Here is a 23072-nt window from a genome sequence, read left to right as displayed (position 1 = left end):
AACTTAGAACTCAATATTTTGTCTCCCAACCTCCCTGAAATTAGAAAACAAAGATTGAACGAAAGTAATACCAAGCCCACCACTTCCGAAGAAAATTTGGAATAAATATTCTTTGCGCATCATGCATTGCCAATCCAAAAATGTCTAGCCTGTTACAAACAACTTGATTTCACTTCCAAAAAAAATATACTATATAATCTGCATAAGTCATTAATTTATTCACCTCGTTATCATTTGTAACGGACAACAAAGAAACTCAGATATCCACAATATACAGACATAACCTTCATTTACCAAACACTAAACTTTGTAAATGTAAAAAAAGGAGTTTACTATACTAAAATTAAATTATTCAATAAACTTCCCCCACTATATATATAGTCTGAATCACGATATAAAGAAATTTAAGCCAGCACTAAGAACATCTATCTCACTTCTTTTACTCCACTGAAAATTTATCTCAACCAAAATTTCTCAGCTATTATAAATACATGTACACAATCGGGGTTATCATTTTTCATGTAATTATTTCTGCTGTAATATTGTAAATTACTGTTTTGACCATATAATTTATAATTGTATTAAAAACAAGTGTTTTTGTGCTATGATATGTTCAACATCTTTGGCTTAGGCCTGCAAAGGATCTACAAAATGTAAATAAATTCTATTCTATTTATCAGGCGATACCAACCAATGGTCACCTACTACCTCATGAGATTTTAATATTTTTCCAAAAACAACATATTATTAGAAGCTTGCTTTTTTATTTTTTCCCCTCGGTGTAACATACATTTCACACCAGTACAAAAATGGTAAAATTATATTTTCATGTTATAATTTTAAATTATTTACAAATCAGATGAGACAAACAGTTTTTGTACTTATTTTACTCCTGAAGGAAATGACATTTCAGGCATTGGATTTCACAATCATCCAAAATATGCAAGTGTACCTTTTTGGGTATAACTGGCTTTTTCAAAACAAGTGCCCACTTTGACTCAGAAAAACAAGAAGGTACAATGAATGCTATTGCAAATATCTGCAGAGTATTAGACAAAAGCATACAGCAATAGTCTGTAAGCAACCATGCACCATTACTACGCTACTTAGATAAGGCTGCCTACTTTCAAACTGCAAATTAATTGAAGATTTCTATCTTCTGGGTTGTTGCGCAACAACCCAAAGACAGAAATCTTCATACTCACCACCGTGAAAACTTCAAATCTTGCAAATTAATTCTTAACACATATTATAATGCCTATATAAAACCAATAACAGGTACCCTGTTGTCCAGTGTGAGTGTGATATTGCAGAATTATGAAGCTTTTACTTAGAACTGAAGAAGACTACAAATGAAACCCCAACTTTTTTATTTTGCTTCAATGCATTTAAAGAAATACTGAGAAAAGAGTGAAAAACAATGTATGCACTGCAGAGATTAAACTTTAAATCACAAACACTTTTTTAAGACAATATATTACGTCAGGGCAAAAAGCATCAAATATTACAGTTTGTCATAAACATGTGTTCATCATGAAGATATTGCTGTAACCCAGAAGACAACCATCTTCATACTAACAGCTGTAAAAACCTCAAATCCCATGAATGTTCATGAGCCAGGGAACTGGGGGGGACTACTCATTGTAAAATACTAACATATAATAAAATATTACAAGGACTCTGATGGATTAAATGATTCAGGAACTGATCAACAGCAGGTTGTTGTGAATATGGTAATGTACCTTTGGTTTGCATAAAAAGCAGGTAATTCCTTTATCAGATTCTCAAGAAAGTCTTCATTTCATATGGTTAGCTATAAAGGAGATGAACATGCAAAGGATGGACACCAGTGTTGGGCTTTGATCCTACCGTTTCATAGCAGACTTTCTAGAACAGATGCACATCTGTTAACTGTTCAGGGAAAAACCTGCCTCAGAGAACGATATAGTGTTCAGATCAAATGCCCACTAAAATTAAAAATATAAATGAATATTCAAACGTTCATTCAAGAATATAATGTATGTCAGCATAGTTCATACATAATTCACTTTATTAATGCATAAAGTGGACTTCATGAGTAACTTTAATCTTCCAAAGTAATGTTATCTTGGCAAACAGTACACACTTCCATTGTCAGTAAGAATTATGATACTAATAAAGAAATAACAGATATATGCAGGCTTATGTATTAGAGAAGATAATTTTAAGCAATACTATAGTCTGCTGACAGTGATTCAGCTATTACATGAAGATTTTCTTCTTTCTTAAACAATGAGTACATTTACAATACTTCGGTGGCTCAATGTATATGCTACCAAAATTTATTGCTGTAAATATCTTGTCTTAGTGCTAAGTAAGATGTCACACTCACCACATTTACTAAACTTGAATAATAATATTCTGCACGCTTTGACTACAAAAATTACACTTTATTGTCTGTTACCAGCAACACTCTTAACAAATTAAATGATCTACCTCACGACTGAATTCTTTCGCCTTGTGTAAGTGTTGCCTTTGAACTGACGGACTGGGTTGAACACATATAAGTCTTCTTCAGGGTTCTGAAATCTTGGAAAAGCTTTAAATTTGAATCTAGTATTTTTTACCAAATGACCAGTTCTGATATTGTTGAAGCTACTGCTTGAAGCACTAGCATTCACACCTGTTCTGACTGCAATTTTTGAAACATTATTTAAGTCTGAGCCCATTGAATTCCGCTTGGCAGATTGAAAGTGTTCACTTTGTTTACACAGTCTTCGTTTCTGACTACTTCTTGTAAATCTTAACTGTAGGCTAAAAGAGCTATTTACAGATCTGTCATAACTAACATCAGCTACAGACTTCAAATCTGTAATGAAAATCTTCCTCATTGCAAGACATCTATAGGAGCTAATGGGGCTACCACTCCAATTCAATTTATGTGACTCCTCTGGTGAATCTCTGTATACAACTTTGGCACACATATACAGGAACCAACAAAGAGAGCAGTTGCAAATAAGAGTGAAGGCATATTCAACAGGCATCACTTCCATTAACACATGCATAGCATCACAAATGAATTTCTTTATATCTGATTCTTTTGATGAATTTGACAAAAAACCCATACTCAGTTGATGGAATATTACATTAAATTTCTTTTCCAGTACACATCCATCAGACAGACCAAAGAATGAAGTAGAGCCAAGTTTTACAGTAGCACGGTCTGCAGGACCAACTTTCTCTTTTTCAAAACCTGGAGTACATGGAAGGGTAATTAAAATTCCTTCACTTGATGTTGAAAATATCTGTTCAACAACACATGAAATAGTAGTTATTGTTTGCTGCATATTATTGTACCAAACTTCATTATCTTCTGATTGAAATGGACTGATGTTATCCTGAAGCAATGCAGCAACAAAGTTAAAAGTAGAATCTTGAGATACATTAAACACATGTTCTTGAACAGCAGCACTCTTAGAATCAGCATCATCTAATGCAATAACATTTGGCGAATCATCTTCTAATGCAATAACATTTGGCGACACATCTTCTAATGCAATAACATCTGGTGAGGCATCTTCCAATGCAATAACTTCTGGTGATGCATTTGTTTCATAACAGGACTCGCTGGATTCATTTACATTTTTTGGACTTTCTGAATTATTACCCACATGATTTGGTATAATCACATATGTTAATACATTATTCATATTATAAGAACTATTGGGAGACCTGAGCACATTAGTGTCAACAGGAGTCAATATACATACATGTGATGATTCACTTGCTATACTGTGAACAACTCTTGAAAGCTTTGTTTCTGAAGATTTAGATTTATCAGAACTTATATCCGATATTTTTACACGTGCTGTATAACCTGGAACTGCCTGATGTATAGCAAGTTTAGTGTTGGTTGAGATCTTTTCCTCATTATTTTTATCCATGACAATTCACTATGCTATAAGGTGTAGTTCAAAAACCAATGGTTACAAATTCTGACTAACAACTAAGTAATAAATTTCTACTTTCCAGAAACACACAAAGCTCTGTTTACATCATAACTTACACATCTTAACTATAATTCACTATAATACTCTTTCTGTCTATATTTACTGTGGTAAACACAAATTGTGCCTAATTTGGTAAAATCCAAACTGGTTACCATTTAATGTTATAACACAATAAAGCTATTCAATAATCTTGTTCTTTTGCAGTAATCCTGTAACTGACTGTAAATTACTGTCATACCTAAGTAATTTATGTTTGTACTAAAAAGAAGTATTGCATTTGTGCTATTACATGTTCTACAGCCTTGGCTTAGGCCTATAAAGAATCTACAAAATGCAAATACATTCTATTCTATACAATTCTACAAGATTACCAGTGCCTGATATAACATCACAGTCCAAAACTTGTCTTTAAGTGACAAATGTGGTGTAGCTGTAGTCTCTAAGAATGTCTTGACTCTGAAACAAAGAATGTGAAATAAGGTTACATGAGGAGTTCACACATGGCATCCTGAGTGTATGTTTGAACTGTAAGAAACACTGAATTTGTAATATGTACCAAATCTACAAAAAGCCACTTCAATCACATTCACAATGTGCCAATGTTATGTTGCCTGAAAATACATTATTCACAATCAGACAAAATGAATATTCATGTGAGACATTTGAGGATTCAACGGTGATGCATATTTTCTCTGTGATGTTCTGGTTTAGCACAGTGCTGGCCACAATCCAAATTCATAAGAAATTTAAAGTTTTGAATGACAGTGAAGATTGTTAACACTGGGCTTCTACCATGAAGATGAAGATGGCATATTTCTCCGAGACGATGGTACCTACCTATAAATCGACATGACGTTACAAGTCAGAAGGCCATCATCGTCAAATATTCAGAAGTATAATACACATGTGTTCCTCTATGTACGCTCAATATTTGAACATTTAATCCTAATTGTTGACTGTACCTTGTCCCAAAAAAAATGACGGAATAACTAGAAATACAATTATTTACACATACACTTGAAGAATGTTCTTAAAGACCATAACCTTACATGAAGAAAACTCTCGTTACACCAAACTACAACCTTTCCAAGTCAGCATAATAAAGTAAAGCATATAATCCCAAAGCGTCCTGGACAACAAACATTTCATAAAAAGTAAATATTGTGCAATATAACACTTTGTATCCCAAACAACCTTTACTACAGCACACTAAATAAGATCAAGTTACTCTTGGTTACGACCACAGATAAAATAACGACTGCCGTGATAAGTAAGGTGTGTTCATGCGCTGCTGACGTGACGTAGTCTTGATCATCTTCCACCACAATAATCAACTCTGGAATGGATACTCGATTTTAATAACATTCAATATTGAGGAACCTAACGAAACATTGGCGAACCATTTAAATGTTATTTTATATCGAATAATTTTAATGGTTACCTTACATGACACAATAAACAATGTTTTGAGCTTATTTCAAACAGTTCAAGAGAAAAGAACGTTTGGAGGAAATGGATTGGATTAATATGGTTTAAGACAATAGCCCCTGACTAGTGCTTGTGAACGGTAACGAACTTTCGGGTTTCGAATGACTTATTTGTAAAAAGTAAACATGAACAATAAACTGAATAATTAGATTTAATCTTAGGTCTATTAATATTTGATGGCAGCCAGTCACTCCTCTGTTCAAGAAATTCTCCCTTTAAGAAATTTGACCATTCTTTCCATCTTGAATCCAGTCACCTTAGTAAGATGCTGGAAGACTCGATACAGCGAAGATGATATAGATTTTGTTTTGCAGCTATAATATTCAAAGTAATATAGCAATCGTGGACATAAGATGACTTAAATATTGTCTTTAGTCGTCATTTTTACTGCCACATTTAAATGCTATTTCAGTTCAACTGCAATTACATAACATCTTTTCAATACAGTTGTACATTTATATGCATAGAAGAATTAGATAAATTAGTAATAAATTAAAATTAGTGAATATGATAATTGTTGCTATAGTGGTTATATTTTAACGTATGTTTTATAACTTATATTGTAGGAAACTGGACCTTATTCATGAGGATAGTATCAGTTTAGGGTAAAGACTTAAATTATCAGTGATTCCAAAGATGGTTTTAATATATAACATTAGTACTTGGTACACACAAATTATACATTTGCAGTACTTGATTTTGACAACAAAGAGGAGGCAAAAGTGACAGTATAGGAATAGATTGTTGCATTTGTACATGTATTATTATTTAATTTTCATATCATCAGCAAATGCATTATTAAAATATCTTTTACAAGTATTCATGCTGAGTAACAGTTTTATAACAGTAGGTTCTCATACAATAAAATTAACAAAAATAAATCTGAGTGTTCTGTTTTTGTTCACTATGAAGTGATTTACTGTGTACATATTTCAAAATTGATAACTTATGAGTGAGGTAAGAATTTGTCAGTTCTGCAGAAATAAAAAATACATACTATTTAAATCTTCTGAGAATATAAAGACACAAAATGGAGACAGCACATTTATAAACAAAATCTGACAAGCAATTTTGGATACAATTTGTTTGAAAATCAAATTTATATTAAAAACAATACATGTGCCTAGAACATATACAAATAATTTTATGATTAATGGGTCTTCCTCTGCTTTAAAATTATGAAGTACCTTTGGCTTATATTTGAAGACAAAAAACAGCTACATGACTTAAAATGTATTTTTATTTTAGTACATTTTTTATATTTGAAACTAATTCAATTGGTATCAATTTTATTTCTGTTGCTATGATAGAAATACATAGACAAAAGGAAAACTCAATTCTGAAATATGCAAAATACAGTTAACTATTTTTGTACATCAGTGATATAACCAAGCCTCTTACAATTGAAATGATTTCTCATATTATCATACCATTCTTTAAATGACTATGTCTGAACAGAGAAGAATGAAACCTATTTTAAGTAATTATGTGCCCAGTACTTTGAGGGTGAACCGTAACATACAGTTCAATTTGATAAATATTTTTCATATTTCAAACATAGAAAATATGAAAAAATGAACTGCTACATTAATATTTACTTGTCTTATAAAGAGCTCCAAAATATTTAGGTACCTACATTGATGAAATCATAAGCATATTTTATGTTACAAATTAATCACACAATTATTGATGTATAATAATACATAGAATATGTGGGTCATATTGTTCACAATATATCAAAATATAGCCTATAATATATATTTTTATATACTGATGTTATTAGGCTTACATGGGATAAGTGATAAAATAATTAGTATATGCTGGAAACCCGTTTTACTCATAAATATGCCAAGTCAACAATCACTGCATAGCATTAGCAATTATATGTACAATATAAACAAGAAACCATAAAATACAGTGTTCATTTATGTTCAAATGGAAATATTATATGTTCAGGAATATACTGTAACTAGCTGAAATACAGTACTTTCAACACATAAACTTGTGCGTACAATGTACTGGTTAGAAGAAAATGGACAACCAATTTGGTCAGCCATATTCTTACCCAGTCAAGTGTAAGATTTTAGTAAATTACTCATTATTGACACCTGAGCATATAAAATAAGTTTCACAATGTTGCCACACTCCACCCTTTGGAGTAATTCCTTGATCCAATTGTATGAAAACTGAATCATTCACATGATTTTGTCAAAGACATTTCTAGTATTTTTAAAATAAAATACAATTTTAATTATCTCGTAGAAGAAAATTATTTACAATTAGCAGGCTGTAAGTAGTGAAAACAAGATTGGAAAGGTGTACTCTTCAGAGTACAATAAAGTTCCAAAAGTGTTCTTCATGCCACATTATGGGCAGTGATGTCAGCAGGTAGCTTTAATGATAACCACATCTCAAAATAAATGTGGACTTATATCATCCCCATTCAAAATGAATAAGAAGGACAGCAACAATGGCATCCATGGTCATTAATGTGAGTCAACAATGATTTGGTCAAATTTAACTGTGTTTCAAACTTACTTAGACTTTAATGTTAGAGGGGAAAGAGAAAAACATGACATATTATAAAGTAACAGTTTTCTTGATATCGTTGCAGTATGGTGAAATGAGGATTTTATTATTCTGAACTTTATTACTTTATATTAAATGAGAGCACTGGAAGTGAAAGGGGCAACAGTACTACATGATGTAAATTCAAAACTGAAAATGTTATGTGGTTAGATAAACCAAATACTTTTCTCTTCTGGGAAAATTTTTATGAAGGAGAGAATATGGAATGTAGGAAGAAGGATATTGTGAGACATCACATGTGTAATATACAACAAACAGCACAGAAAAATGATTGGAAGACAAAAGCATCTACTGACACCTATATAAAAATGAAGTGTAAGTCATACGAAAATCATGAACACATACAAAGAAGAGTAAATGGTAAACAGAATTCTTTTAGAAAATATATTATCTATATTTCCCAGGGAAATTGTTAAAAACTCCTAAGATTAATGATAATAAAAGATAAACATATGCTAGAAAAGTAGGACTCCCATTCACACTTTCAATAACATGCTACATCAAAAATCAAACTCATTCATATAATCCAGTGTTGCCATCTAATTACAACATTTTGTGCATTTCAAACAAAACTTTGTTGCAACAGTAGTGTTCTCACGGAGAATACCATGTAAGACAGAGCATTAACAATTACATATGCAGAATATTTTAAATTATAGTTTAATATTGCAAATAAATATAAAGATGGTATGTCATTGACACTTTATGAAGTATTTTCTGAATTATAAGCACACTTGACCATTAATTGCAAAATCCAATAACATTTCACACACTTTTACATTAATCTATGAAGTACGGTAATAACAGTTTGGCAATATCATAATATATTATAGTTATAATTTTTAAAACATGCAATCTTTGCCTGATATAAAAAGGATTAAATGTATTTTGTTGTTCTGTACACGCCTCCAGAGAATATATTTGATTTGACTATTTACTGACACATACATCACAGTGACAGTGGACCATATTAAACTGAAACAGCCAAGCAAAATTAAACAACATTATTGATCGTTTTCTACCTAAATGAAAATAAATAGCATTCTCATACAAAATAATTTTCTCATAAAATAAACATTCAGACTTGCATTTCAATTCATCACTTCTTAATTCAAATTTTGACATTTCATGATTTTCCAGTGCCATTCATGTTTAAAACATATGCTTTATGGCTATAATGAGAGAAAGTCACTCTCCATGATACAGCAACTGACAAATATAATTAATTGGTCCTTTCAGTGGAATGTAAAACCATAAGTGTTTATATTAATATACAAAAGCTTGGCTGAACATTGTTAAAGTCTTGTAAGTTATATTTACACAATTTAAACCGGAGAGAGGGAGAGGCTATTTATTTTTCCTGCATGTCATTATTGACTTTCTTTGGTGGTTACAGGAAACACCACAGAAGATTTTTCAGATTTTATACTTTATGAAAAGTCCAGTTAACTGTAAACATTCTTTGTAACAATTAAGAATACTTTTATGTGTTACCAGATATTACCCAGTGTGACTGAGAAATATGTCTAAAGAACTTCTGAACTCGGAGCAGAAGATACTTTGATTGTATAAATAATTTTAATAGTATAATATTTACTGTGTTTTTATAAAACAGATATAGATCTAACACATTTTGACAAGTCATACAAATCAAAGATCAATTGTATTAAAAGTTGTATTTCCTTCAAGTTATCTCTTATGAGTGTGTAGAATCAGTTTGTTGGTGCATTCAAAGGAGAATATATTTAAAAAGGCAGTATATAGAAATCACTTAAAAATTCCCATAAATTCCACTAATCTTATAGGCCTACATTTGTACTTTCCTTGTTTCCATTCACTTACACTGGCCTTCGGTAAGACATCTTTAAAATATACTTTCTTCTGTGGTAATTTTTTCAATATAAGAGCTTAACCAATGAATGCATAACAATTTAAACATTTTGCAATGTTATTTCACAATGAATTCAGCTTGTAAGTCACAATGCAATGTTAAAAAAAATTATATTGTGATTATTTATTGATTAGCTCTCACAACATCTGCGCAAACAGAGTGTAAATATAAATATACACACCATACTCTTTAAATGATTTTAAGTAGTGATTTTTTCGGCTTGTGCTTCGTTAGAATTGCTACTCATATTTACCAGGGCATCATGTTCTGAAGGCGATGACATGACGATATGCGCATCTCCACTACTACTTATGCTAGCACGTGGAGGCAGTTGGTCTGCTACACTATTAATGCTTCTATCTATAAGGCCCATCTCAGCATTAACTAATCCATCAAATTCAGCTGTGATGTCATCTGTTGTAACTGGTTTTGTTCCGTTTTGCATTTCAACTTGCGCATTTTTCTCATTTTCTGTACTGGACTGGGCTGCTGGTCCTGAATCTCCCAATGCAGAGGCCTGGGACTCATCCTTGCTCATACGCTGAAGAATCTGAAGTTGTTGGCGGCGTCTCATGTACCATGGTAGCACCCAACACCTGAGGGCAGTAAGTACTAAGCCCAGAATCATGAGGAATCCGCCAATGGCCATGAGGTAGTAACGATCGCGGTAACGATGCTGGTTTGCATCGGCACTGGGTGTCAGCTGGACCAACCCAACAATCAGCAGAATGGCACCAAGGAGAAGCGAAACCACAACCAGGTGCAGGATTGACACCTGAAAGTAAAGAACAAGGACTAATGCGAGCCTTTAGATGAATGCCTATGTTCAATTATTAAACAAAACAGAGTGTAAAGCAATGAACTGGATTTAAATGGGTCAGTATATTCTTTTGTGAATGCAGAGAAAAATATTCAGATTCTTCCCTGAAATATTCACATTTCTTAAGAGAATGGAAATTTTTGACTAGCTGAGAAGATACAGCATTGTGTACTTCAATAACAAACAATAAATTTTGTGGCACTAACAAGTTTATATAAAAATGTGTGAAATATTTATTTAAAAAAGCATCTAAATTAAAATAAGATGCATGTGACTTATTTCAATGTAGTAAGATTTGAGGATCTCTCTAGGTTCTATAGCCTACGAGCCATTTATCTTCATTTCAGCTTAGTAGGGAGACTGATACTAAAATGTCTGTTACAGAAATAGGGTGAGAGGGTGTGTATTGTACTGAAGTGGTTTTAAGTCGCCGATCCAGATTTACGTTGGCTTACGTCCAATGTTCTCTTCAATTTTCTCGGTATCAGTTGTAGAGTTGCTGCCTCTGCCTTTCTTAACTTCCGGATGAGTTTATACGCATTTCTATTACTTACTTAATGTCCACAGAACCCCAAAATAATAGGTCAGATATCGCTTTCAATTGAATGTCGTAAAATCGGTGAAGTACTTAATTTAACTTCTCTCTTTTCGGACTGAAGTAACGCTCAAGTTCTTCATCAACCCAGACAGATCGTCTCCGATGCTTTTAGCCAAGAACAATCACTCTTCTGGAATCATTAGCGGAAAATAAAATCTTCTGCCACAGATAGGCCATTTCTCACACATGCTGAGAGCAACGACTGATTATTGAAGTATAAAATAAGAACGATTAAGTATTCTACATATGATGCCTAACTGACAAATGCTGGTCCATTTATCACGCCTTTCCATGATATCTCCACATGGAATTAAGATCCGAAACTGTACTCAGTTTCGGATCTTAATCTTAATCTTAAGCAGCGATATTAAGATATTCTTAATTACAAAGGTCTTAATTAATTTGTAATTTCCAATATGTAGTTTATAGAAAATTGTATGTAAATAACACACACAAATTAGATACTTATCATAAATTTTATCGTAAATTAAAGTTATTATGTCCGTAGTACACGTATCACCATTATTTTTATTTTATAAACATAACTGGACATGAAAGTATGACACTAAGCGTGTTCAAAATTATGTTTAACGCGGGTCTTAACATTAGTCTTTACGCAGTTTGATTAGCGTTTAGAATATTTTGTCCTACTGGATTATTATTTAAGCAATCTTGTGTATTTTGGTGCATATATAAAATATATTCAGTAACTATGATTAATTGGGCGTTATTTAAATAATTTAAGATGCATTCACAACTAAAAACTGTAAAACGTGCCTCTTAGCTTCGATTGTCATAAGATTTGCCTACACATTCGCTTCTTTATTAATAATAATACGAGCTCACATGAAGACCTACACGCTCTTCTGAGTGCGTACGTTGTCTAATTTACTCAGGGATTCTTCTTTCAAAATAGGCCCATCCGGCCACCAGGACATAAAAATGGCAAGCTATAAAATGTTTTAATCAGTCCATTAAAACGGATAGTTGAATTTACAGTAAAGGGAGCAGCTTGCACAAAGCTAAATGCCAGAGGATTCTACCCCCAAAAAGTTAACGGGACGAAACTGTGGAAGATGAAAAAATATTAACTTCTCACGTGCCTCTGTATTAGTCGCAGGTGCATTAAAACACACGAATAAGAACCACATAACTGTTCTGAATCTCGACAGAAAAAGAAAATGAAACGAAACAAAATTGTTTTTCTTCAACTGACCTTATTATAAAACAAAGAAAGAGGCACATGTCTGGTTTGCATTGTCAGACACGTCGTGAATAAAAATATGTACCACGAAACGTACTTTCTAAACACAAAAATTAAACAACAGAATATATTCTTATATTCGTATTTTCGAGAAAGTACTTGGAGTTAATTTTATCAAAAAAATTCTTTAGTTTTCATGTTTCCGTGGTAACTTAAAACGCTTCCTGAAAGGTTCCATACAATTTGATGGGTGACAGAGACTAAATATCGACAGGAGGAGGTGCGTGCTTGCGTGTGTGAAATTACGAATTGTCTCCCCGTTTCTTCGTCACATCATTTATTTTTAAATCGCAATGCCGGAAGCTAGGCGCACAGAACCTGTAAACAGTTGCGTCTGAATCTTCAGCAGAGCAGCTAAATGCTGCGTGGACCAGATCGCCTCACCTTGCCACAAATGTAGAATTCTTGGGGTGTGTCATCGTTCTGGGTTGGCGGGCTCTGCAGAGGACTAGGGGTTGGAGACGACCCTCTGCTGGGGGGCGAAGGGTGCTTCAGCCCATATCCTCCCAAATACAGTTGACTCGGTCGTTTGCTTCGCTTTTCCTGTTTTCGTCGCTCGTGGCGTACCGCCACAGCTGGCATTGCCCCAATCATTGTTACCCCTGACAACATGAAAGTTACATTAAATATTTAAATATAGTGGCGATTAAAATTATAACTGTCGAGTAGGTAAAAGAATCGATATCAGGATCCGTGAACACTACAATCGACTATAACTGTGCAATTGTTCTTGCAAACAATAAAATAAAAATATTGTTTTCTGGATTACTTAGTTTTTAGACTTGTCCATCGTCTGGTATTCTAAAAAAAACACAGCGTTTCGGAGAATGAATGTGTTCGTCCTCAGGCGACTGGTCCAGTGACTGAGGTTAGCTGTTCTAACGGCTTAATAGAGTACCTGGACAAAGTTAAAAAAAACTCAGCAATCCAGATTTAAACACATCATTGTCAGACTCCTTTAAAAAAATTTCTCGCATCACACACAACTAATAATTTTTACTATACACTTACCTTTACAGAGAAGTCTGCTAGAAAACTACCAATATTCTTAAATGAGTGCCTTAAAACACCTAAGTCGGCTGTGAACGGAAATGACCGTAAGCTGTTTAATGGCGTATCATCTTTGGATGACTTTGCTTGTATCTTTGATAGGCTCCTTGATCATTTATTAGCAATCATAACTCCAGAGAGCAGAGGCCTCGCTGAGAAGCATAGTAGTTGAACTGGTAAAAATATGTCCCACATTTTGTGAATCCCTAAGGTTTACTCAGCTTGCTCACAAGATATCGCCAGCACAGCCCTATCCTGAGCCAGCTGAATTCAGTCCACACCGTCACACCTTGTATCTTTATTATAATGAGCTGGTACCTTATGAGATACAATTTATGTTTCACATTGCAGATTACAAACCCTGAAACTTGTTCACAAATCCCTTTATTCTTTGTGGGCAATTTATGCACATTTTCAGAATTCTCGTTGCAACACAAAAATATAAAAAATACTAAATCTGTATTTTTAATGATGCTTCTAACTACAACGTCTCCATGTGATCTCCACCCTCCCATCCCCACTAAAATTGTATATGCATATCTCGTCCTAGTGCCTGCTACATGTATCGTCCATCTCTTCCTGGTTTTTAACTGGAGAGACTGAGGAAAACCACAAACTCAGCAAGCAGAGGAGGTGTCTGGCCAGACATTCGAAGCAGCGATCTCCCGAATGTGAACCAGGGGTGCCGACCAGTGCACCACAACACGTCATGTATAATAATTGCAAACTGTCAAAATATAGGTAACTTCGTAAGGACCTGTATAGAACTAAAATTTGTAACAGCCTGTGCGGTCTTTGTTTGATTTCCTTGTAAACTCGAATCTTTATAAAATCCAGTATTTAAGAAATTCAATTCTATCAACGACGAACGATACGCTTCAGGTGGAAAGGCCGGACATACTTACTTCCTCAGTCTTCAGTAACATCCAATGAATTCAGTCCAAAATGGCAAATGCTCCTGAGCGAGATATCTCGTGCGTAACATGGAAATGACGGAATAAATAAAACATTTAAATGTGAGGTTATAAGTCTTTATTAATTGAAAGCAATATATACAAAAGTCATATAGAAAAAATGGCTTAAGAATGTTAGTTTTATCATCACAACTCTAGTATATGGCCATGCGTTGCAATGCAGTGTGTTTGTAGAGAATGTGATAGCATAGTTTAATGAGCACTCACTAAAATATCAGTAAATATTACATTATAATATAACAATTAAAGATGATCAAATTACATAAGAGAAACATCAATAATAATAAAATTACCTAAATGCAAGAACATTTATAAGAATATTAATGCCAGTAATTCTGCATCAACCCAGAGATTCTGAAAGAATAAATTACTTTACCCGTAAAACCCACATGTATTAACGTGCAAAACTTTGGCGTATTATTCTTAGTTGTTTCCATTCATTTTCACTAAACATATTAAGTTACAGATGCGGTGGTACCACGACAAATACAACTTAAACAACTTTGATACAGCTACTAGACGTAACAAGATTGGAAAGACGTACTCTTTGCTTTACACAAATATTCCAAAGGTGTTCTTTACGTAACCAAGGCTCAAAACAACTGGAGCTTAGACCACTCTTCCTGAATAGGAATACAGAATTGAACAATTGTATCTAAGATTAACGTAGCGATAAAGTGATCCTAAGACATCACTGTGAGCCAACAATAATCTCGGTTCATATTTTTTAATGTCTTCTGGAATGTAGTACCGAGCAATTTGGTAGAAACTGACCAAAGCTTCGCAAGATCGTACTGCTTCCATCATCAGATCACCAAGTGACGTACACTTAGTAAGGAACTGTTTGTGTTCATACAAATTGTCTCAAGGGGTTTGGCCAAATTTTGCACTTTTCAAAACGTGATTTAAATTAAGCATTTTGTTGTTACAATGTCATAAATGGTAAAAATATGTTTAAAATATATGTATTTAATTATGATTAAACTGGTCGATGATAAATTACTTATACACAGTATTAGAAGAGAAGACTACATATTATACATCAAATATTGATAATTTAAAATAAAATAAAAGCATTTTCATAAATTGTTATAAATGCGAAGCATAATTACAATTCCTTACTTCTGCGCAAAAAAAAATGTTTTTACATTATGTTGTTTCACACTAAAGTTGGAATTGATAACATTAAACTCCATATAAATTCTAAATGAAATACATCCACATTTATTATATTGTAACCGCTCATCCGACTTTAGTTTAGTTTTAATTAATTCATTTTATGTATTTAATCTTAACTCTTCATTAGGTTATAAGCCTTTTATATCAATTTATTAACATTTTTTATTTAACACTGATTCCTAAGCGATTTGTTCAATTTAGCATTTGTTTCAGAATAACACATCTGAAGTTATCCATTGTATTAACAACTACTTGGAGGTTTAGCACCACATGATTAGAACGGAAGTGGACGTCCGCTTCTAGGTGCTGTAAGTAATCCTTACGTTACGTGTGCAGAAAACGTATTTAGGGATTTACTTAGTTTTTGATCTACATCTAAATAGTAAATTCTGTTTACTACTCCACACAGAGTTACATTTAGGAGAAAGCATGGGAAAGCAGATTGTGCTAAAGTTGTCTCTCTCTCAATAAAATCTTCCCGGGCAATCAGCAGCGTTAACTGGTTACCGTAGTAAACCGACGTTTCGGGAACCAACTCTGTCCCCATCTTGAGGGTACTGATGTGACTGGATATCTCGGAAGTCGCCGCGAAAGTCTCAAATCCTATAAGTCTCTCTCTCTTTCATAGAAAAGGAGTGGTTCTTTACGCCAAACTCGGACCCTACGCCAATGGAAATTAGTGTTATATCTTTCTTGTTTGGAGTCTGCAGTTCGTTATCCAATGAGAAATGATTTGTGGGTGTTGGGAGTGACGGATTTCACTTCTCATTTGGCACTTGGCACTTTGCTTTCGGTAAGAAGCAGTTGGATTGTCCCTTCACTGCACATTTTGTAGCCTTAATTAGAAAACTTCACAAACTACAACCGAATTTCAAGTATGTAAATTACCAATAGCAACGTAAGCGATTAATAGCTTGAAAAACTTAAATCATTATCTGTAACTTCAGTGTGAATAAATAGTGGCGACTTCCTCGAAATCAATCAAGTGTTATTCATTAGCTGCTACGAACAGACCGGAGTCCATAAAACGACTAGCTAGGCCCCAACAACCATTTACCCTGAGATGCCCAACCTCAGTCACCTGCCCCCAAATTAAAGCATTATCCGTTAAACAAACACCCACATCGCCCCGGGAGCAGAGGCAGTTCGACGTCCACCCCGAGACGGCTACAGCTCCAGGGTGTTCAACCAGCGGCACCTCGGAAGTTAAGCAGTGGACGGTTACAATATACATTCTGTACTATCACCAATTACAAGTAACAACGAAATCATAAAGACATTTAAAAGTAACATACAATCAGGTTCCATCGTGAATATAATTACAGTTCATTAAAATATAGTCTCAAACATCCCTATACAAATTAGTACAAAGGTACACAATCAGTCTTCAAGATAGAGGCCGTCAACGCCGACACATCACATTTTACCAACAGTTCTATAAACATATCAACACGAAAATTCCCTTACACAATCCATAATTACGCAATATCAATTCATTACCACTTACAATATCGTCTGATGGCCTTACACGTGTTTTTCACAGAATGAAAAATTTTTGTTAATAAAAAATACCCCTCAAAATTTGTAACGATGGTGCATTACAAGTATTGCTGCTTCTCTGAACTTGTCTATCCTTAAATATTTAAAAAAATAAAGCCGTTAACCTTCGGGGGCTATTTCTGCTCCCGTCTTCAGGCAAGAAATATTTATTCTCTTAGTTCCGACGGAAGGGGCTGGTCCCAATCAAAGTCCCTTGTATCAGATCCAAAAAAATAGACATTTCATCTGAGAAGGGATCAGAACTAGCTCCCGAAACGTAATGGCTTGAATTTTAGAAAACTGAACGATGAATCATGTCTAAGCAGCAATACTGAAGGAAATGATTGCCAGAAAATACAAAATTTTAGTCATTACACTTTGAGTGTATAACGTCATAACCTACAGCATTTTACATTGTTCCGCACCTAAGAAAATTAATATTGATTCTATTACTTTCATGTAGCTACGAATGTAATGTTTTAATACCGACGTCCATGATGTTTCCCTTATGAAGCTGAGATTTTACGAGTATAAATGGCATTATTAATTTCAAGGCAATTTAATTGCGTATGAGATTATATTTTCTATCGCAAATGGTAATTTTAAAATTGCATTTCTAAAATTTCGTCGAAAAATTCTTATTTATAAACACTACAATACAGATTTCTCTCGATAACTCCAGATTTTAATTGTAAGCTATTTTCCACTTGAATACAGTTTTGTCTACTGCGATGTTTGGTTTTATGTATCAGCAGTTTTAAAATTTGTGTACACACGAAAAAATCGGTAATTTCCACATCAAGAGACTATATGCTGGTAATAGGCCTGAAACGGGATCATAAAACGGTTTCAAAGCTCCCAATTACCATAGCGGTACGCCTCTTTGTGGTATAATTTATTTTTAAACATGTTATTACGCACTTCCGGTCTTTCGTGAAGAAAGGGGCAACTTACACTTTGATATTTTAACGGCAGTTCAGGTTCCTCTAACCTCAGATTTCCCATAAAGCATTCAACTTTCTAAACTAAGCAATTTTCATTGACGTAAACTTCGCGGTTGGCAAGGAATCGCTGTATAGCAAAAAAATTGCTGTATTATTAAAGATACACAATTAGGATTTTCCGATAACCTCAGAATGTATCCCAAAAATTCATTCCTTCTGATCACTTCAGTTAAAAGTCAAGTAGAATGAAGGTAAACGTAAGAATTAAATTGTGCCATTGAATTAAGAATTATCAACCTTCGTGAATAGAATGTATTAAAAATTTTAAATGTATTTCTTTGAGTAGTAAAAGTGTTACGCGATATAAATAACTTACATAATTATACTGTGAATTAATTACTGTAATATGCATCAATACACTTCAAATATACAAACAATGAAAATATACCAGTATATAAAACATTTCTATTAATATGTACTTTCTTGCAAATATATTATTGTTACGCTTTCATTTTTAATTTATAGTTAAAATTTATTGGAATTAAGATAAGAATAAACCTTACTACAAAATTAAATGTATTTAAGTGATAAATTGATTATAGATCTCAACACACAATATCCGGTTTTATGAAACATATGTAGAGACCGATTTATTAAAATGATATGTGAAAGAATGGAATAAGTTGAAAGCAGTAGAATATTGTTGTAAAAACGTATCGGACGATCAGACACTTGAATCCGGAACACAAGTCTGTCATTTTGCAGACCATTCATGTGTCCATCGTCATTCAATGTTGATCGAAGTTATAGTCCGAGTACATACAGTGTTCTGTTACTCTTCATTCACACTACAATGGAAATATTAATGTAAATTTTCATTTAAATACTCCCTTTCAATAACCAACTATGACAAATTACACCAACAAAGAAATATACACAAATGTAACGTTTAAAGTAAAAAAAAAAAAAAAAAAACAGATCTGCCAACATTCCGAAACATGTAACAGCTTTCATATTTAATACGTCGCAATATTGTAAAGTAGTGCGTAAAATTATAACTTCTGTGATTTAATTTATATATATTCATAAATTTAATACATTCGTATGGATCTAAAAAGTTTTGCATTATCAGTAATTATTTAAGTAATGTTAGTAGTAACTGTACAAATGATGAAGAGATTAGTTTTAAACAACTCTACAGTCATCTTAACTTATATTATATATTATCATAATGTATAAGAATTCTGTAAGTACAATGAGATGAGGAATTTCGTATATGTCCATATTTACCTGTTAGACACGCGTAGATTCATTTACGACTAATGAAGGATGTGTAAGTTACTAAAGTAGTGTAAACAACACATATGAACCTTGATAATGGAATATAATAACAGCGCTTGTCTGTTTTACTCTGTCTTACTTTTAACAGCAGGTCACGCGCACTTACGGAAAGAAAGAACATTCAACATGAAGTAATTAAAAAAGTAATTAGTCAAAATTAATAATCCTAAAATTAAATTAGTGTCATAAATACTTCATTATAAAATACACAATGCACGATATAAACGACATATTTGTTGATGTGAGGTCATTCAGCTAGCACTGTTCAGTAAGATTTTAGAAATCCGCTTTGAACTTACTTTATAAGAAACCGAAAACACGATTGTGCAAATGTACTTAATGATTCACAATTCAGATATTAAAAAGATCATTCATAAAATAATATTAATTACTTTTTATTTTACCATTCTTTGTAAATGAGTTGGTGTTAGTGAGTAGAAATGACAGTTTATATAATACCTTTAAAAAACTATAAAAAATATATATAGCAAAATACAAAGTATTCATAATATTCTGTCAATAGCAACAGAGCTAAGAAAAACTGGAATTTGAACTATCATAAAATTGCAATAACCCAGTAGAATCAGAACAATGGCATCATCAATGTTACTTTTTTCATTACACTAAAATTGAGACATATAAGCAAATCTCGTTCAATGAACTGATAAAAATAATACTGTTACGTCATTATATGGAACATTTAGACGATTAGGCTTAATTAATTGCACATTCCAAACTTGTGCATTTTAATAGCATTTAGTATTTATATGAAATACATGGAACTAATAAAAACAGTATATCGCTAAATATGTAATAAAAGTGAAGAAGCTGTCAAATATGTTGTTGTCCACTCCATGCTAAAATAACATTGTTCTGATTCCATACATAATATTAAAGGTCAAATCGTCTGTTTATTTAAACAATTCATTGCGTTACTTTTAAGACTTACAGTGAACTAAGTCATGAAAGATGTGCATGCAAAAGTGCTCAATATAATATTAGTTTTATTTCTATTCTACACATATACCAGAATAATGTAATCGTTAAACACTGAGGAGTGATTTCGTGACGTGAAATACGCTCTTCGTGTCAGACATTTCCTAAAGTGCTTATTACTATGAGTGCAATGATTACAAAGATATTAAATACGATACTTTGGTTCATGTTTAACTTGTAAAGATTCAGAATTAATATACTTTCGATAGTCAACATCGGAAAGAATTTCAGAGAACCAATTCATCTGTCGATATGCCAGACATGTCTACTATCAATATAAAAAAAATATCAAACAAGTAAATTCCATATAAATTAAGTGCACTAGTACCTTGAATTATACAACGAACACCTAATAATATGGGAAAATGGAAGAAACAGTGAAGGTAACAAATGTCTATAAATCCCCATTTCCCACCCTGCTCTGAACATATCAAGGAATATCTGCCTCTAATGCAAACAAACGCAGCGTACGTGTTCCTACCTTCAGGCCGGTTGCATCGTCGTAGTATCTTTATTTCATTCTTGGAGCAAACTATAACATAAATGTAATATCACAATTGAATTTACAGATGTATTACGACTGAATAATCGATACATAGCGATTCCAATATGACGGAAGAACCTGGATTCTGCCGCCGGTTCCTTAAGCGTTTTCATTTTAACACCTATCCTTCATGCAAATATGCACAGAGATGCGTATAATCAGAAGTGTGGTTATGAAATCCATAATTCTTACAGGTAGTCTGAATCTATTTATGTTCATGGTAGCTCGTGTCATGAGTTTAATACGGAATATTTCTAAAGTATTCGATCATTTTTATTTTTGGATGACTACCTTTGTCAGGTTTGGACGTCATTATAGTTGTAACATCATTCAATGCAATACAACTACCTTATGAGAAGCTTAATTGTAAAATATCCCTTTTCATAGGCGATATTTAATTTTATTTGAATTCTTCAGCCAGATAAGTTTAGTTAGATTCTGGATGTCATAATATTCGAAGAATCGTCTAACAAAATTCTTCTCGGATAAGGGTCGTACTGCATTCCTTGTTCTCATATTTTGGACATTTTAAGATACCTCCCTGTTCCCGAAAGCAATTCATGGGTTTCGGACGGTGTCCCAGGACTCATGTTTGTTGTGCTCGACCCATTGGATATTATTTCCTTATTGAAATAATCCATCTTCCTAGATTCCTCTTCGCCTTTCTCTGATATCTCTTCTTCCATTATTTTATCCAAATGTGGTGATATAACTGATTGGACGTCACCATTCATAATTCGATGCGGAGAATAAATTGGCGATTTCTGAGGTGAATGGACAGGTACCACTTCTTCGTCCTCAAAACACATTTGCTCTTGTCTTCTGAGTTCTTCTTCCCGCTGCTCCATCTTCGCTCGCTGATCGTGTTTTGTTGTAAGGCATCCAGTCTCCACATCCCTAACCAGCCTGTGCCCAGACCTGGATCTTGTTAACTGTCGTTGTACGTATTCATTCAGATCATCTTCTTCGCGTTTGGATATTATTTTGTTGAGGCCAATAAGAAATATACCGACAATAAAAGCAAAACCTCCCGTAAGAACTAACTCGTTAAACCAACCACCCAAAGATTCTGAGCTCCATTGCGTCAAGTCACCGGGGATAAGTCCGGAAATGAGCAAGAAGGCTCCTAAAACCAGGAAGACGACTCCAACGTGGAGCATGCCTATGCTGGTAACTACTTTGGAACCCACGTCGTCTCCGGTTTGCTGGTCTCCGCCACTGCCGTACCGACGTCTGCGACCGCGTGTCTGAACGTCCAGACTGCCGATGCTGTTCCGCGGACTGGTGAAGCCGCTCTCCGTGGACTGCGAGCTAAAGCGACGCTCCCGGGCTCTCTTCTGCTCTTCCCGTCGTTTCCTCTGACGCTTGATGGCCAGAGCCGAGTGCAACCCCATGGAATGCATCCTGGAACTGAGCAAAGAATACGCACAATTGCAAGATAGCACTCGGTCACAATCAACTACAAGAAACAGACTAACTAGTCGACAAACTACAGCCACGTCTTCTTTCTCGCGAGCAGCCGTATAAGGAATTACAACAACGTTTCGGAGACTGTCTTCACCTCCATCAAAAGGGTCACTGAATTCGGTCACAACAAATTAACTGCATGAGGAAGGGTTTCTTTTTTTTGAGAAGCTAATAGTCACTTAGCTTATGGCGAAATAACTCGTATTTACGGAATTCAAAGGTTAATTACTTTGCTCAGAAGCCATCGCAACTCTGTTCTTTCCTGAGTTTGTTAAATCCAATCCACACGCCTAACCCTATGTCTTTAAAGTAATGTATTTTAATATTATTCTTCCCTGTACGACTAGGTCTCACAAGATGGTTCTTCCCTTTTCTGCATAAAATTTTGTATGCATTTCT

The 23072-nt window shown here is 33.8% G+C and overlaps 3 protein-coding genes across 5 annotated transcripts in view; all 3 read right to left on the bottom strand.

Moving 5' to 3' along the window:
- Window positions 1-2000: 2000 nt before the first annotated feature.
- Window positions 2001-5283, bottom strand: LOC110832785 (uncharacterized). 2 transcript variants are annotated; one of them, XM_022070093.2, is made up of 2 exons: window positions 4827-5283; window positions 2001-4445 (listed from the first exon to the last, which is right to left on the bottom strand). In XM_022070093.2, the coding sequence occupies exon 2, from the start codon at window positions 3921-3923 to the stop codon at window positions 2472-2474; it is 1452 nt and encodes a 483-aa protein (XP_021925785.1). In that variant the 5' UTR covers window positions 3924-4445; window positions 4827-5283; the 3' UTR covers window positions 2001-2471. The 2 variants fall into 2 exon arrangements, with proteins under 2 accessions (XP_021925785.1, XP_021925786.1); XM_022070094.2 differs by having other exon boundaries at window positions 5039-5283.
- Window positions 5284-6101: 818 nt separating this feature from the next.
- LOC147872354 (uncharacterized) lies at window positions 6102-11825 on the bottom strand. Its single transcript, XM_087357667.1, has one exon. It carries the CDS (start codon window positions 10604-10606, stop codon window positions 10157-10159), a length of 450 nt encoding a protein of 149 aa, XP_087213793.1. The 5' UTR covers window positions 10607-11825; the 3' UTR covers window positions 6102-10156.
- Window positions 11826-14704: 2879 nt separating this feature from the next.
- The window catches only part of LOC110832786 (uncharacterized), a 56881-nt gene continuing 48513 nt past the window's right edge, over window positions 14705-23072 (bottom strand). For both annotated transcript variants that reach the window (XM_022070096.2, XM_022070097.2), the window contains one exon: window positions 14705-22616. In XM_022070096.2, the coding sequence (XP_021925788.1) occupies window positions 21719-22609 (891 nt within the window). In that variant the 5' untranslated portion in view covers window positions 22610-22616 and the 3' untranslated portion in view covers window positions 14705-21718. The remainder of the gene's footprint in view (window positions 22617-23072) is intronic.

Source organism: Zootermopsis nevadensis, unplaced genomic scaffold, assembly GCF_977971745.1.
Source record: "Zootermopsis nevadensis isolate Lab colony 2312 unplaced genomic scaffold, Znev_1.0 Znev_ptg000028l, whole genome shotgun sequence".
Lineage (NCBI taxonomy): Eukaryota > Metazoa > Arthropoda > Insecta > Blattodea > Termopsidae > Zootermopsis > Zootermopsis nevadensis.
This window is presented reverse-complemented; position numbering and strand designations above follow the sequence as displayed.